This window comes from Oenanthe melanoleuca, chromosome 2 (genome assembly GCF_029582105.1).
Source record: "Oenanthe melanoleuca isolate GR-GAL-2019-014 chromosome 2, OMel1.0, whole genome shotgun sequence".
Lineage (NCBI taxonomy): Eukaryota > Metazoa > Chordata > Aves > Passeriformes > Muscicapidae > Oenanthe > Oenanthe melanoleuca.
Genome location: NC_079335.1, coordinates 122,183,015 through 122,200,941, shown reverse-complemented (window position 1 = coordinate 122,200,941; position 17,927 = coordinate 122,183,015). Strand labels below are relative to the sequence as shown.

At 35.0% G+C, this 17,927-nt stretch overlaps 1 protein-coding gene across 1 annotated transcript in view; it reads right to left on the bottom strand.

The window, feature by feature from the left end:
* Positions 1–17,927, bottom strand: part of THSD7A (thrombospondin type 1 domain containing 7A) — a 254,711-nt gene that overhangs the window by 62,417 nt on the left and 174,367 nt on the right. The window contains exon 9 of the mRNA XM_056484539.1: positions 3,496–3,687. Within this exon, the coding sequence (XP_056340514.1) occupies positions 3,496–3,687 (192 nt within the window). The remainder of the gene's footprint in view (positions 1–3,495; positions 3,688–17,927) is intronic.

Here is a 17,927-nt window from a genome sequence, read left to right as displayed (position 1 = left end):
TTCCTCCCCTGGTTTATATCAGTTGCATAAACCAAGCAGACCTGTCCAAAATACACAACAGGTCAGGATGCAGAGTGGACCCATGGTAAATGAAGGTCTGCCCTCAAGTCTTTTCCAGGATAGAAAATGACCCCCTGACCCCTCACTACAATGAGCAATCTGAGTTGATGGGCTGCTGAGCAAAAACAGCACAGTAACATACCCTGCCCTGGCTCACCTTTCTCACACAGGTGTCTGGTCACTTGGTAAGTTTTGCCTGAAAATTCAGGTTGCACAGTTCCAAAACTAAATGTTGTTTTCCCTTTTTTTTTTTTTTTCAATTCCTGTTTCATTAAAAACTTCATGTTCTCCAAAACTTACTCTTTTGTGAATGAGAAATTTCCTGCTGAAACAATTACTCAATGCTGTGCTTTCAGATTTAATTACCAAGCACTGTTATTTCAAGCCAGGAAAATACAAAAATTAAAAACAAGCTCAATAAGTGCAGAAAGACTAAATACATTAAAAAACGTTAAGCTTGCTTCCAACTATGAAGTCAAACTGTACTGGAATTTAACAGGAATAAAATTTTAAAGCATATCAACAATAATTTGTTTAGTATTGAGAATAAACACTTTGATCCAGCTATTTCTTACCTATTCAATAAATCAGTCTTGCAGACAGATAAGAAGTAAGAGCTGTTGATTCTTGTCAAACAGAATATTTGATGAGATGGACAAATATTCTATACTATCTAACTGTGATTAGTACTCTGTGCTATATGGTAGTGCCAAACAGTCCTTCTGGCATTGCACTAATCTATGAGCATGTAATACCCATAGTAAAACACTGCCATGCATATGCATCCCTGCCCTAAGAGAATAATAATAATAATAATAAAAAATTCCCTCCCTCTCATTTTAATAAATTAAGCTCTTAAGTAATTTTATTTTCCTCTTTTTATTCAATTTTTGGTTTTTTTGGTTTTGATTTGGGCTTTTTTTGGGAGGTGTTGTGTTGAATCTTAACTTTTCCAAAACTGGTTTTACTGATAAAACTTAGGATGTATCCACAACATTAGTGTTATGCTTTATTGCACAACTTATTAGTGCCAATCTATGGCAGTGTACAATCAATACAGAATAAATCTACATATTTATTACTTACTGAAAAACTAAGATTCATCTAGTACTTTTTAGTCTCAGGTCCAGTAGTAATGTGAAACAGTCTTAGTGCACACTACTAATTATATAAGATTAATTGTAAGCAGAGAAAAAAAAAACCAGAAATATTAAACAGAACATAAACCAAAAGTAGACACACTCTACATTCAAGAGACAGGCTAAGCTGTATCTTACTAAATTCATGCAGAACAACCATGTGACGTACCAGGTAACATCACTATGTCCTTTGCTGTCATTTTATATTTTGAGACAGTGACTTTTCTGAGCTTCTTACTGTACCATGAAGATATATTTGACAGTGTCACAAATGATCTAACACTATAGGCAGTCTCACAGACAGGCAAATTTATAAACTGCTTTGCCTTTCAAACCTTCAAGCTGAGGGCAATGAAAAATATCTCAGAAAAAATATCACAAATGGTTATTGTGCCACTCCTTTCCACATGGAGTCATCTCACAAAGCACAGTAAGTCTCTGTCTCGTGCAGAGAACTCCTTTCTCCTCACTGAATGCAAGAAAATCAGCCCACCCCAGATGTGCATGACCACACTGTGCCTGAGGTTCTGCAGTGTGTGGGTTGGCCACCTGAAAAGGGTCTTGTTTGGAATGAGGAAATGGTGATGAGAGGGTGCACAGCTGAGGTCAGCTCCTGGCTCAAGCAGAAATCAGTGTGGTGCTGGAGGGGCAGTCAGTATCCCACAGCTCATAAGAAAACTTCATCACTCTAGTAATTTACATATGGCTTATATTTTTCCTGTGAACCTATTCCTTACACTGAGGAATTATTACAATACTACTGAATTATTCCTATTCTAAGTCATTAAAAATAAATTATTAGATTGTGGTTGTTTCCTTGTGGCCTTGATAGTTTCTTCAATTCACAGCAGATATAACTGGGTAATAATAAGAAAAAAATTCTTAGATATGAAATGACATGGCTCTATTACAGACAGTTATATGCCAATATTAACAAGAAAAATGGCAGAATATCATATTTTTCATTTCAAAGAGGAGAGAAATGAACAACCACTGACAATATTGATAAAAAGCCATCTGAGAGCCAGATAAAAAATCCTATTTCACATGCATCTATAGATCCTCAAAAATTTCTGTGAGGTGCTCATGTTTAAGTACCCAAATGAAAAATAATTAAATGTACCACATACATTGATGGATTGCAGTATTTATTGCATATGCAATGCCTGCAATGCTTTGATCTTTCTACGGTCGTGGACTGAATGACTGGCAGGAGGATGTGTGTGATCAAGTACTCACATCTGGATTCCTTATGTCACCTTAAAATACAAATTTAGCCTTATTCATGAATTTACAATAGTCTTGCATATTTTTTTTAATATCCAATCCTGATATATAATAGGAATAGTACATATTTATGTATAATACATTTGTCCTGTTGTGCTTTGAGTAAAAACTCATGGCAATATGATACAGAAATTACAATGGAATAGCTTACTTAGCCTGGTCTGTCTCTCATACCAACAGCTCAAGAAAAGGTTAAGAACTCCAAAAGAAAACTTGTGTGACTGTTCACCTGACTAGAACTGATTGCTGCTTTCAGAACTCAGCTTTAATGTATATATGGAATTATTGGTCTTACATTTATGAGATTTGGAATTTTTAGTTACATGATGCTTGCAGAGCTTCCATCTACAGTTCTGTGCATTTCCTCTATAATAAACCCACCCCTCCAAATGCTTAAAACCAAAACAAAAAGAGCTGTAGGAACCATGAAAAATCATCAAAGAATAGCCATGAACCTGTATCCAAAACCTGTTCTGTCTTCTCCTTTCTATTCCAGCTATGTCTTCTTTTTGCATATGTTGCAGACACTGCACAAGGATCACTTGAATAAATGGAAACCATTCCTGAGTGAAGACTTGCAGGGCAAAACCCAAAGTTTTGCTATGAATAACAATGTTAGTGGGGCAACATAAGTTACCAATTAGAGAAAAGAAACTACAAAACCGTTTTCCTAACATTTGAACCATTAAAATTATCATATATTCAGCATTCAGGGTAATCATATCTTTCCAAACTGGACATAAATTAGGGTTGGTAATCTGTATCGGATGAACTGTTTGTTTTGATCAATTTTAATGAAAACAAGAAAACCATATATCCGAAATAGAAACACTCATAAAACTATAGTAGTGAACAAAGTAAACTGTCTTTAAAACAGCTCTAGTACCAGGAGTAAAGGTAGGATAACCATTTAAACGATTTTGCCGTATTTAAAACCCACAAGGCGACCTCACAGTTTGTCATCAGGAGAAGGCTCGGATGGATCCCCAGGCAGGAGCAGAGCCCTTACCTTCCCCCGCGTAGGCCAGGATGGAGCGGGCGCGCACCTGCCTCCCCTCGGTGGTTTTCCCGGAGCAGGTGTGCGAGCAGGAGGACCAGGCAGACCAGGAGCTGAGCACGCAGCCCCTGGGGCACGGCGCTTCGCACGCCACCGGGATCGGGTAGATGGCGTCTCTGCACAGCTGCCTGGCAACTTCCTCTCCTGGGAGACAAAAAAAAAAGGCCAGTAGCAGTCTATCATTCGCTAAATTAACTTAAAATGAGCGATCTAGTCCAGATGGGCACACAAATAAATTAGATTCTGTTCCTCTGTATAAACAAGGTAAATAGATTTTTTATTACTTGTCTCCTCTGCCTTGATTCTAGAGGAGCATACTTAAACCTAAGTTGATTCGATATTCTCATGAAGTGAACGCCAGCCTGGGTGGTCTTTAGGATTTTGTTTTATAACACATACTTGATCCCACACAAAATCCTAATGTAAGTAATGGAGTATATAATACACTTATGGAAAACTGTGTATATGGAGATACATGCATAGAAATGACCCAGTTTTCATCCAGATCTGTGAGAAAAGAGGAAAAACATCCCAACTTAGCCAGTTTTATAATCCACAATTCATCCTTTGAATAGCAGCTATCCATCAAAATATGAAAAGCAGCAGTAAATTACAGTCAGGGTATTGTTTAGTTAGAAAGATCTTCATTTGTTAGCAAATCAGCAACACATCAGTCTTTGTGTCCTGGCAGTATAACAAGATCTATGCATTTGTATTCTGTAGGTACACACTTCATTATAATGAAATGATCCAGGTTGGTCTGAATTGCTTAATGAAATATTAGCTAGTATTTAAGTAGTTTTATTTTCAATCAGATAATCGTGGGTTGTGAGGTGACATGATTTCTTGATCAAATAAGTTAATATTTATTTAGGGGAGAATGAACGAATGACTACATGTTCTGATATTAGTAAGTCTCATGATAAATTTTCATGTTAGAGCAAATGATGGAAAAAGGAAGGAGAAAGAGATTCAGGTCCAGTTTTTAGAATTATAGCCTTGTTATCACAACATAATGCCTGTTATGAGGAACTGAAAATGTTGCATCTAAGAGTACATTGGACTTCTAAGGCCTTGATAACCACATACAATTAAGACATGAAAGATCCAGTCCAATTGTAAATGATGAAAATTTTAAAAATTTCCTAAACAGAATAACATCTCAAAGCATCACAATGTCTTTTGTGCTATATGATCTTTTCTGTACTAGGGCATAAAAGCTCCTGTTATGATTCATCTATTGAAACACTCTTGAATTTTACATGATCCTGACAGGACAAAACAGGAGTTGTCTACATTATGCACTTTCTAAGATCCATCATGTCAGCCCCTTTGTTTTAATGGCCAATGTCAACAAATAATGTCTTATCAATATTAGCAAATGGATGTAAGTCTTCATTACAACAAAATATTTGTTAGATATATTGATTAAATACCCTGTAATTGAATCATAAAGGCATCAGTTACTGTTAGCAACTACCACATGGGTTCTGAAAGCTAATTCAGTAAGAACTGAGCACATGATAAATGAAGCCAAAGAGCTAAAAACCGAGTCTCAAATTCAGCTTTATTGCTCAACAGATGTATAATAATAAATTGATTCAAATACTAATAAAAACAGAAACTACATAAACTACATTTTTTGTCATTCAAGGTTTACAGTCTTAGAACCTTTTAAATAACAATCTCTTAAACTGAGTTCCTGAAACCAGGAGGTGTTTTAGTACTAAATCAGATCATGAGTCCCAGAAGTGTTAACCAAATTCTTTGTGAAAGGGTTAAAGGCGAGGGCCATCCATTCAATATTAGATCCTTTTAAACAGTGCCAAATATTTTATTCATACAGAATATATAGGCACAACAGAACTACAAACATGATCTTCCTTGGTTCTGAAAACCAGGGAAAATCCTGCAGCTCATGTTTTTAAAATAGACTACAGAAGTCATACTCATCTGAATTATAAAGACCTTTGAGATCAAGTCAGTCTCAGCAGCTATATTTTCCCATATTAAAATATAAATTTGAGTCCTGGCAAAGACTTCATGGCTCTCTTACACCAAGTTCTGCTTCTCTCACTGGACTCAGTCATTCCATCAATTTCTCCCTCTGTTATATTGCAGGTCATCACACTCTGACACCAGTGCAGGAGGGATTACTATCTGCTGCATCTGAAGGGCATTTTTTGGGTTCAAGGAAAGAGACAGAGGAGAGGACTGTAAACTTCTTTTTCAGATAGAAAAAAAAGCTAGAAAAGGGGTGAAACCTACTCTTAAATTGTTCCATTGCTAGGTAAGACGCAGTAAGGTAAACTGCTAGGACACATGTAAGCTTTGCAAGAAATGCTGCTACTACAATAAAGTGTGTGACAGTTTAAATAAATGACACTATACTGAACTTGGCTTTTAAATTTAAACTCAAATTCAAGTCTAATTTGGTGCCACAATGAAGAATATTTTCAACTTAGTTTTAGTCAGAGTTTGCATCTCAAATGAAGCCAAGCCTTCACTCTCTCCCAAAATCAAAGGCCCTATTTTTCTTTGCTTTTATAGAGAAAATAGTCTAGAACTATTTACCTTACATATTGGCATTTTGTTTTTGTCAAGTGTCCAGTTTTTATCTGATGAATTCAGATAAAAATGAATAGAAATGTAGTTGGAAGAAATGTCTTATAACGGGTACTTCTTATCTTCAGGGAAATATTTTCTTTATACTAAATTGTTTCTGACATTTCACTAATGATTTTATGAACAACTTGACCTTTTTTGCCTTCCTCTTTAAAGAGTGTAGTGTATTCAACCACCAGGAACCACTCAACCATAAGCTGGGAACAATGCCAGTGTAAAGACTACTTAGAAAAAGCCCCATTTGGAAATGTTTGCCACTGAGTGTTGAAGCAAGTCCAGAAGAGGGCCACGGAGGTGAGCAGAGGGTTGGAATATGCCTCCCATGAGGAATAGCTGAGAAAATTGGAGTTGTTCAGCCTGGAGAAGAAAATCCAAGGAAACATAGCTGCCTTCTAATATCTGAAAACAGCTGATAAGACAGACAAAAAGGGGCTTTTAAAAAAGCTGTAATGGTAGGACAAGGGAGAAGGGCTTTAAACTAAAAGAGAGAAGATTAAAAAAGACATTCTTTACTGTGAAGGAAGAGAGGCACTGGAACAGATTGTAGATGTGGTGGATGCCCCATCCTAGAAGTGCTCAAGACCAGGGATCTGTTTTAGTGGAAGGTGTCCTTGCCCATGGCAGAGAGGTGGGAACTAGATTATCTTTAAGGTCCCTTCCAACCCTAACCATTCAATGATTCTATGATTTAATTTTAACATTATGGGTATAAATTTATCCTTATTTATAAGTACTGAAGACAGAACTAAAAAAAAAAAAAAAAAATACTTAAAGGCCTCTACCTGGGGTTACTTATACCTTAAACACCAGAATGACAAAAAATAAAAAGAGAGATGAAAACAGAATATGACATTTCTGTCAAGAGAAACCTTCACCACTTACCAGTTGACTTGTTCATTAAAATCTGGAATCTCAAAATATTCCATATTTACAAATGCCTATGTTGTTGAGTTATATTTCTCTCTTAGACAAGAGACAAACATTTTGGACTAAAATCTCCAAATCACACTTAAAGAAATGACAGCACATAAAAATGGCAGGAGGCAAAAGAGGGGTTTTCAAAAATTTAAGATGTCAAACATTTTTTAAACTTTTCCTGGAATTCTTTTTACAGATTTACATCAGTGGAGAATGGTGAGGGGATAGTCTTTTGAATATACATTTCTTTCTCAAATAATTAAGCTCAATCCATCTGGACAATCAGCAAAACAAGTCACTACATTAAAACCTACTTTTGGCCAACTTCTTGGCTCAATGACTTCCTGGTATGTGTGTCCACATGAGAGCCTCTGTTGAACTACACAACTATTTAGTTGTTTTAAAACATACAAACAAACAAAAAGTAACAAAAAACACCAAGTCAACCAAGCAAAAACACCCAAACTACAGAATAGACTAATTTTTACAGATCAGAGAGGTAGCTTGTGAATAACATTCAGGAGGAGCCAATTAATAAATATCAGTATTCACATCACAATTCTTGTTTTATTACATTCACAAAGCAGGTATTGTATCTGTGAAAATTTAGTCTAGATGCTAAAGGTTGAGCTAGACCACATTCTGTGGTTAATGTAGTTGAATCATGTCAGTCCTTTGTGCTTTTGTTTACTCATCTGTAAAACATATCTGATATTTAAGTTTCTTGTAAAATGCTTTAAGTTCCAATGGGGAAGCATTCCTAGAGCTGGAATCACTAGAGAGACATGGTAAAGAAACCCTCTTGCTTATTGTGCATCTTTTAACATGGTGCATGCTTCAGTGCACAGTAAAAATTGCTGTCAAAATCTGACCTGTAGTAAATGGGAAGGCAAGTGCTTAACAGAGAGCAAAATATTTTTTAAGCCTTAAAATGAACAGTAAAATCACTGCAAGATTCAATGAAGCATAGAGAACAACTTTAAAAAAATCAGCATAAAATAAAATTGCTCCTGGAGCCCTATGTAATAAGTCAATGAGCCTGGATCTAAACAAGGAAACCAGCTATTGTTTCTGAAAAACTGACCTAAAACCTGATATAAACTAAGTAAACTTTGACAACAAAATAAAAATAAATGGAATTAAATCAAGGGAGTGCTTTGAACATTAATGTCTAACATTATTTTTAACCTGCCTGTGTAATCAGCAAAGGACAGGAATATCACACGGTGGTAAAACAGATTTTACAGTCATATTTTAAAGCTCATAAAAGAAGCAATGACAGCAACTGAGCCCAAATGCTAGAACTGCAGACTTCATATTATTTATCACTTGTTTCAATATGTTCAAATTTACAACTCTATCTTCAACTTGAAAGAAAAAAGTCTTTTGTATCAGTATCTTGTACATGATGTGTCATCCATTGGAAAACTGCTGGGCAGCTGAAATACTTGGAAAAGCCTTACAGACTCAACTTTTAACCTGTTTGTGGATGAAGAAGGCCTTGCCATTATTTAAATGCCTTCAGTAATTCCTCTAAGGATGGAGGGGCTGCAGAAGAAAAATACAGTATTACTTCACACAACAGCAAAACCTGTGAGCTGTGCTGGCTGTGCTGAGTGGCTGGTTGTCACTGACTGTTTCCTTCCTTTCCTGTGTAGAAAAATAATCAACAGGAAAGAATTGAACTGCCTCTAGTATGAGTTGTAAAGGCTGAAATGGCTGAGAATGTTCTTAATCTTGAACTCCTCTTCAGTTTCCCATATGCATTCCTTTCACATAAGGGCCTATACCTGTCCTTACACTGACCCCCTTGTCAATCTCAAAATGTGTCAGACTGGCTGAGGAGGCAAAAATCCTGTGTGGGCTCTGCCCATAAAGAACAAAATATGCCTATTGATATTCAAAACTTATTAAAATCAGATCTGTGCTATGTGCTCAGTCTTATTTTCACTTGGAACTACACTCACAGTTAGCAAATCATATCCTTCCCCACTTAAAAGGCATCACTCCATAATCTACCTACCTCAAAGTTACAGGAATCTCATGACTACACTGTGAGAGTATAGAAGCAGCATTAATGAATTTAACTGTAATTATTCTAAAGACAATTTTTTTAAAAAAATCAAGAAAATAGCTAAGTAAGAAAATATACAAATTTATCCAAATGTGAAATTCCGTACTAGATTTTCTTTAGTAATAACATGGTCAACACATTGGATGATTAGTCTAACACAAAATTCTATCAAACTTATCAAAACCTCGTATATCTTCACATGTTAGGACATCTTATACCTGCAAATAAGCAGACAGTAATCAATCATCAGGATAAACTGAAATTATTATTTTAATTTCTAATACTTCTGCATTTCTTTTGAATCACTAATTGATTACCAAACTTTACCACAACAGGAAAAACCATGCCTGCTAAGCATGAGCACTCACAACAAATTATCCTTTCCTTCCAAACACAGAAGCTTCAGCAGTAGTTTGAATTTTCTTTATAAAATGATCAGAAAATAACTCAGAACAGATTTGTTTTTTGGTTTTTTTGTTAGTTTTTCCTTATTCAGGAGGAATTCTCTGAGGAACGCTGTCTTTCTTAGCACCTGTCTCTAATTAAAACGTATCCGCAACTTCGAAAAGCTGACCCAGATTTTTCAGTTGGGAGAATTTAGAAGCTAATCTCTGAAAACCTAATCAAATGAACCACAGAAAGGAGAAACAATAATATTTAAATGAAATTCATCATTTATCATCTTGTTTAGCTCATCAATCTTAAGAGCATTTGGAAGAAAAAAGAAGGCAGCATGAGCAGCAGCATGACTGGCCAAACAATTTTTGTCCTTCCATCAGTTCAATACTAGCAAATAACACATATTTTGACAGACAATAGGAAACTTTAAATGTTTTATTTAAAAACTTTAAATGTTTATCCTTCATACCATGTTGATGGTATTTATTCATATCTGCTCCAAAAAATAAGCTTTAATGTTAGTAAAATGGCAGTGTCTTTCAAAAAAGCAGCAACAGTGCATTTCCTTAGTAATTGTTTTCCATTACAGCTCCTGAATCAGTTATCTAAAAATATTTATAAATTTTCAACATTTGGAACAATTTTTAACCTCTCTACTTATCAAACATAAAGTAACATTAACTACAATTTATGATCTCAATATATCTTACTCCACTGACTCCTAAGATTTTCAACAAACAAGCTGTGAAAACTTTGTGTATTTTCCACTTGTATTATCCTTATCAAGTGAAGCTTCTACATTTATTTCTAATGCTTAGGTGCCTAGCTGGTAACTCCAAGTGTTAAATCAGTTGCTAATTCCCTAATCACATGCCTTCCTCTCAATCGCTTTTGCTAAGTAGCATTTGCATTTAATTAAGTACATCTTAATTAGTTGATGGTTAATATTCTTGAAGTAATTTTCTTCTGAGAAGCCTAAGTAGAAACGGCACTGATTTCAATGAAGACAAATACACTAGTTACTCACATCTGTTCATTATGCAAAAATGACAGAAAGTTGGTCTAATAGTTTAATGATATGTAAACATTGCACGATTGTAAACTCTTTGATTTGATGGTTTGTGTGTACAAATTATAAATGTGATACTTTGGCCACTTACTCAAAAAACCTGTATGTCATAAACATGTATGTTTCTATTTTTCACCCTTTTGTTTTTTGTTTTTTATTAAACAAGAAACTTGAGAGCACAAGCACAGGTACCATTATTTTATTTACATCTTTACCCTTCCTGCACAGACAAACCAGTGACATATAGAAAAGGCCACTGACTGCAGTTCTTTTCCCTGTACTGGAAGATACATATGCCTTTTAAAATAAAATACTAAATTTTAAAATGTGATTTTGACTTAAGGAAAAATTTGCAATGACAAAGGACTAGTAATGACAGGAAGTAATAGTATAAAAGGAAAATAGCTGGAGCTTAGAAACCTACCACATCCAATGTTTTTCCAGTCAAAGATAACAGCATGTTAACACACTTAAGAAAAAAAATTATTTTTTTTATTGTTTTCTATTCCTTAATGAGATGAAACACCACATTTTATAAGCAATAACTTCTTGTTAATGGTTATATGCAAATTTCTTCTTTATTCACCTTATGGGAAAAATAATTCTGATGAGTGGGATGACACTGGTTTCAAGAACTCCCACATTCATGCAGAAATATAATTTCAGAAATAGTACCTGAACACTTCAGCTCCTTTGCTGTAACCCAACCAGTAAAGAGCTCAGTCACAGCTCACAGGGTAGAATGTGTTTGCTAACCTTTCCCACAACACAGCGTATTACCAACCAGGTAGAAAAAAGGCAGAAGCAGGTAACACTGCAAGGGGTTCATAGGAAAGCTGAAAGATGTGAAAGCCATTCTGCTCCAGAGCTAAGACAGTGCTGGTTTCAATGTTTCTTCTATGTCCTTAAATTCATTCAAACTTTCAATCATGCAAATTTCAAGAAAAGTGAGTCACTGATAAAAAAATCCAGGTAGGTTTTCCTTAATACATCAGGTGAATAACACATGAATACCTCATGCACCATATAAAAAACAGTTACAGGAATAACCAAAACCAAAATAACACTCCATACCTTGAAATAATGGTAAAAATAAAAGGAAAGCTCTGACACAAGAATTGAGAATATATTTTAAAGATGGATATTTCCTGCTATAATTGTTTCAGATAGGAAACATATTTGCATACTCTTTGGCAGTAACTTAAAATAATGGTCAAACATAATGAACTAACACCTTCAGACACAATATTAATGCTTCTAGTAATCCCATTTTCATGTCTGGTAATAACAGAACACATGTACATTCATTTATATCAGAGTCATCTATCAGGATTACAGTCATGTAGACAGAGTCTAAATTTGCCAGACACAAATAAAACCAGGGAAAGAAATAGTATTTCTTTGCTCAAACAATATATTTTTATTTGAAATGAAGTGACGTTTCGCCAGATTAAACAAGAGTATGAAAAAATAATAACCCATAACTATGCCAAAATAGAAATATACAGAAAACTGAGGGAAAAAAAAAACCAAAAACCCTAACTATGGCTTAAAACGTAACACAGATTTTTTTATGACAGAATTCTATAAGTTACTGAGTGCATATTTTATACTATTCATCAAAGACTAATGGTAAACTCTTCTTACAGATGATACTTCTTTGATTCTTCACTACTTCTGATAGCACTGAATATTCAACAACATGAAATAGGCTGTATATGAACTACTAAAGTTAGTATCTCTGAAAAAGCCTGACCTAAAGGATATTGAAGAATTAATCCAAATTAATTAAACTAGGACTTGAAGGAGATTAGTTAATCTGTATTAACATTTTGCATGGCTATCCTTATTCAGAATGAAAGAGAAAATTCTTGACAAATAGAATTAAGATCCCTTTGAATAGGAGGATTCACAGACACATTTAATATAGTTTAAGTAATTAGTTTTGCAGTTAATTAGGATCAGCTTTGGAAAGTGTCTTCATGCATATAAGCAAAAGTAAAGAAAACCTGAAACATTACATGCCTTTAGCTGAAAATCTCCTATTCTTTTAACTTGATGCTATAGTAGACTTGTACCACAGGGATAGAAGTTCAATAATTCTAATAAAGACTCCAGCAGAGTAGCCAAACACTGCCTAACAACAGGAGTAAAATTTTCCTACTGCTTGACAGGTAGTTGAAGCATTTTCATGGTTCATTTGCTAATGTAGTCTTACTGAGAATGATAAGGAACAGAGAATACAAGTGCATTGATCATAACCAAGCAGAGTTGCCTTCTAGTGTCAAATAAGCCAATCAAATGTCATCTTGATATGAAAGAAAAATAAGTTTGATGACAGGCTACGGTCCCATTGAGAACAAAATCAATATTAGTCATGGGACCAAGTGGGATCAATATGTCAAACCAATAGGCCATTTTAGCAGGATGGGGAAAGAAGGGGAAAAGTGCTGACAGAGCAATTTGGAAAAAAGAGGACAGTGAGAACCTTGAGGATGAGATCACTAGAAAATTCACATTGTATTTCTGAAACCACTTGTCAAAAGCACCAAGTCACCTTAAAAAGATATAGCTAGTTCCAAGATCAACAGAGCATTCTCATAAACACCTCCCAATCGAGCCACAATTCATATAATGACAAATTTATGTACAAATATGACTTCCAGAAAAATGATTAACAATACTTCCTCTATTTGTTTTTAAAATGTCACAGGAGTCTACTGTGTTTAAAAGTGGAGAAAATTTTTTACAAAGACTTTAGAAATAGCAATGGTGTAATTTGAATGTTGGTAACGGTAAAATACATGGATTTGAAAATGCAACATGCATTTATTGCAATGTGTCTTTTAGATTATTTAAAAAAAGAACATGTTTTATTTATCATGGGAAGTTATTGTACTATTTTTTCACTGCTGAGTATTCTCAGTAAATTTGTAACTTCATTGTATGTGGACACAGACTGTTGTAGCCTTTTAAAGATATTTTATTTTAAGTGCTATTTTACACATTTCCTCCTCCCATCCAATAAGGTCAAAATAACCTGGAGAACAAGTTTGAGAAGGGCAATGGAATATCAGTACCTTCAAAGCAGCTTGATTAAAGAAGATATTTCTGATGTGCTCATGTGAACTAGGTTAACAATCAGGGACATGAGTTAGGACTAGAAGCATAAAAGCAAAATAATAGGCAAGAAAAATAGTAGCATGAAAACAATGTGACAGTTCCACAAATGTCAGCAGAATGACAGTACTCACCACAATCTATTCAACAATGCCCTACACTGAGGTACTAATCTGCATATTTTCAGCAGCTACCTTAAATGTCCTGGTTTTTCAAGAAACAGCAAGACTTTCACAAACTTCAGGCTTCTCATTTTCAGCATTAACATTACCTTTGGTTAATAAATTTATACATTTGAGCTAAAAAACTCCAAAAAAGTTGCATCATAAATGGGTTCATAAATACTTCAGCAGTGCAGTATTTTCCTAGAATTTGGCCACCCAACATCATAATATTATACTTCTCTGTATTGCAAAAGCTTACCTCACAGATGAAGAGAATGATTAATGGTCAGAATATTAAGTGAATTTTCAGTTTGTCAATTATCTAGTATTTCACTACTATACTGTGAATTTGCAGCAAGTTTACAACTGTGCATTCATATACATTGCCATACCTCTTGCCATACATGTAACTCAAAAGGGGGTTTAAGAGAATAAGAAAAATTATTTTATATGGCAAAGGATGATTGCAAACATTTTCTTTGCATTATTCATCTAGCTGCAGCTAGTAAAGAGTTGTCACTCTCTATGTAATCTGACAGCTCAATTCAATCACAGTTAAAACATAGGACCCAAGAGGTGTAAGAGAGATCACTGCCACTGTCATGTTTACACATTTCTGAGAAATGGTTTTTAAATTAATTTCATGGATGCTTTTGTCTGTGTCCTACTACTGGAAGATAAAATGCAGTCTTTGGAGAACATCTTTTTATCCATCTTGCAGTGAATATCTTCTCATCATTATGAGTGGAAGGCACAACATGCCTTTAGGGAGCTCAGACTGTGAATTAATCTTCTCTTTTGGAAACATTTTCATAGCTGTTTCCTCCCAAGAAGACTAAAACTAACCCATCCTTTTGACTTTTCTTTTCTCCTACCTCTAAGTGTATGGATTCAGAGAAGGAGCTGTCAGGAAAGCAACCACAGGTAAATAGCACTACATCTTATAAATTTATGCTGTGGAAGGAAATATAATAGCATTGTCACAAATAAAACAAAAAACTCAGGAGCACCTCTGCAAGTATAGGGACATTACAAGTTTTCTACTCTGTTAATAAGTCACGCAAGCTAATGTCCTAAAGTCACAGAAATCAGAGATTTCACTGCAGATTGACACCTACTCACAGAAATCCATTGTACCCTAAAAGTTGGGTTTCCTTTCACTACTGGCTTCTTATCAGCCTTCCACAATGTATAAGATGCTTCCAGCTTATATAATTCTTCTTTTTCCCCTCTTTAAATAAAAACCCTCAATTCTGAGACACCCAGAACAAGAGTTTTCATGTAGTTTCTGCATAATATCTTTTGTCTGGGAAACACTCATGCAGCAATTTGCTATTCATAAAATAGTATTAGTACCAATAAAGGATGACTAAATAAAATTAGACCCAAACATCTGATAATTCCTAGGGCAAGATTTACACACTCAATCCAAAAGTTACTCCCAAAACACTATCAAGAAACCAAACAATAAATGACAAAATGAAAGCTACTTTTGTATAATGAAGTTTTTTTAACTGTACAATCACATTCTGATTATTTTTCCACTGGGTCCCTTCCTCCTTCAATTCACAGATTGGAAACTCCTTAATGAGGAGCTATTTGGTATTTTTAGTTTTATTCCCTTTGTTCAAATCATGAGTCTATGTTTTATTTACCACACACTAATTAAGTGTTATTAAAAGAGAATTGGCATTTTTCCTAAGATCTCTCTGTCATGACTATCAGATGCCCACTAGCACAGTGTTATTTTCACAACACTGTGAAGATGTGACAGGTCAGCATTATTTATATTTTGCTGATGCTGAACAAAAGCAGAGAAAAATTAAACCCTGAAGAATAGGACAACTAAGGTTAGTTGTCTCACAGACATTGCATTCATTACTACAAAATGACTACTTAATCACCAAAGGAGATATATCTGTCTCACAAATAAGTGACAGGCTCTGTAGAGAAAATGTCATGTTGGCATAATTAAATAATTAAGTACTTCTTTCTGATGCATTCACGTAAGCCTGGACAAACTTGATTATCTAATGTTTGAGGGCTTGCTTTGAAAACTAAAATACAAGACTTTGATGTAATATTTATTTCCAATTTTCTAGTTTAAAACAGAAGTCAAATGATAAATAATATTCCTGCCATGGGTGTTGCACTGATGCTGGAAACTGCTGCTCTGCCTGGTGATCTCATGAGACAAAAGCAGAAGCAGACTAAAATTCATTGCATTCCAGCCCTAGAAGCTATGAAATTTCTTTTCTTCCTCATTCTCTGGGTTCTTACCCAGCCTTATTTTCTCCAGACAATAATCCTAGTTTGACCTCACTGTCCTTTTCACCCAGCCCTGCCAAATTATTTCCAGATGCTTGTCAAATCCTCCCATGGGCTGACCCTTAGCAGATTAAACCCCTCACCAAAGCCATTCCTAATGCTTGTCATGTAGAGACATTCTAAAACTTTGAGTTCTTTACTTGGTCTCAGAAAACTGCCCTGGAGGAAACCAGAGCCAAATCCTACCTTTCTCCAGCTTGCAACCTAGTTGCTTGGCCAGAACAAGTTTCTTCCTCTTGTCTTGTCCTTTTTCACCAAGTCCCAGGTAGGAATCTCTATTTCCCTCTGCTGGGGTTGTGGCTATGTAGAGTCACAAACCACCTGCACTCCAAAATCTGAAATCTGGGAACACTGGAGAGACTGGTATCAACTGTTTACCTTGATTTTGAGCAATCATTGTGTCTGAGCATGTTTAATTTGAAGTTTCTGAGTAATCAGTGAAGATGCTGCTTGTGCTGTGCACAAGAGCTGCAAGAATTGCAAAATGACACAGATTATCTTAAGGCTCTAAGTGGCCACTGGAACAGTTGTCTTGTGAAATCAAGTACTTTTTTTGGAAGATAAGAGCAATTTTTAATTAATCAGTACTTAACACAAATTATGATCTATGAGAATGGTCAGACAATGAGCTGTTCTTGGCTGGAAGTACTGAGAGTAAAATTCCAATTTATTCTGTCTCACCATGACTAGCTCATGATGATGGTTTTATCCTCACCATTTATCAACACAGTGGTTTCACAGCTTTGGAATTTTACAACATTTATTTAGAAAATGGACCATAAGTATGCAGTATATTGTAAAATATAAATAGGCCTGTGCAACGTTTTCTCAGATGGAAAACTGACTCCCATCAAACCTAGTGATAGTATACTGTCTTAGAATATTTTATTATAAAGATTAATGACTAGTGTTGTGTCATATAATCTTCTGAGAAAGTGGTACTTAATGTGTAGCTATGTAGCTTTATTTTTATATATAACAGAATTCGATGTAAAATTATCTCTTCTAAATATGTTTTGTAAAAATATTTCAAATATTTTCTGGGTATGTTCTCAGGAGTTAACAAGTTTACACACAAATGCAAAACCAAAGGAGTTCTAGAAATCCTGTTTCATGATCCATCTATAATGCCCTAGCCTCCTTTTTCTTTCTTGTTTCATAATAGCATAATTTTAAGTGATAAATGGAAAAACTGTACAGCATTAAATTGACCTTTGCAAAACAAATCCCAATTGTTATGAAGTGTGCCTACAATTATCCCTCTCTGTGTTCTTACCATGATGAAGCTTGGAGCCTAATCAGAAAAGGGTTCCTGCACTGCTGAATATTACATAAATCAAAACACATGCATCAAAATCCCCCCCTTCTAATTTAGTCACATATTGTTCTTGCAATATTCTACTGGTTGTGCCATCAAAAACAAAAGAAAGTTACTCAGAATATGGATCATATGAAACATTGCACTCTCCCAGATATGTTTTCAAAATATTTGCACTTTCCACTCCAGCAACCTCCTGGAAGTCCAATAAATTTTACACGAGTGCAGCATTACATTTTAGCAGGAAACAGGTCAAAATACACGAAACTTGCCTGACCAGACAGTCACATTATGATCTATGACACCAGAAAAACGTTTTGGTAATTAGGCTGGCCTGCCTGTTTTTACCTTAATTTATTATTTATGGAC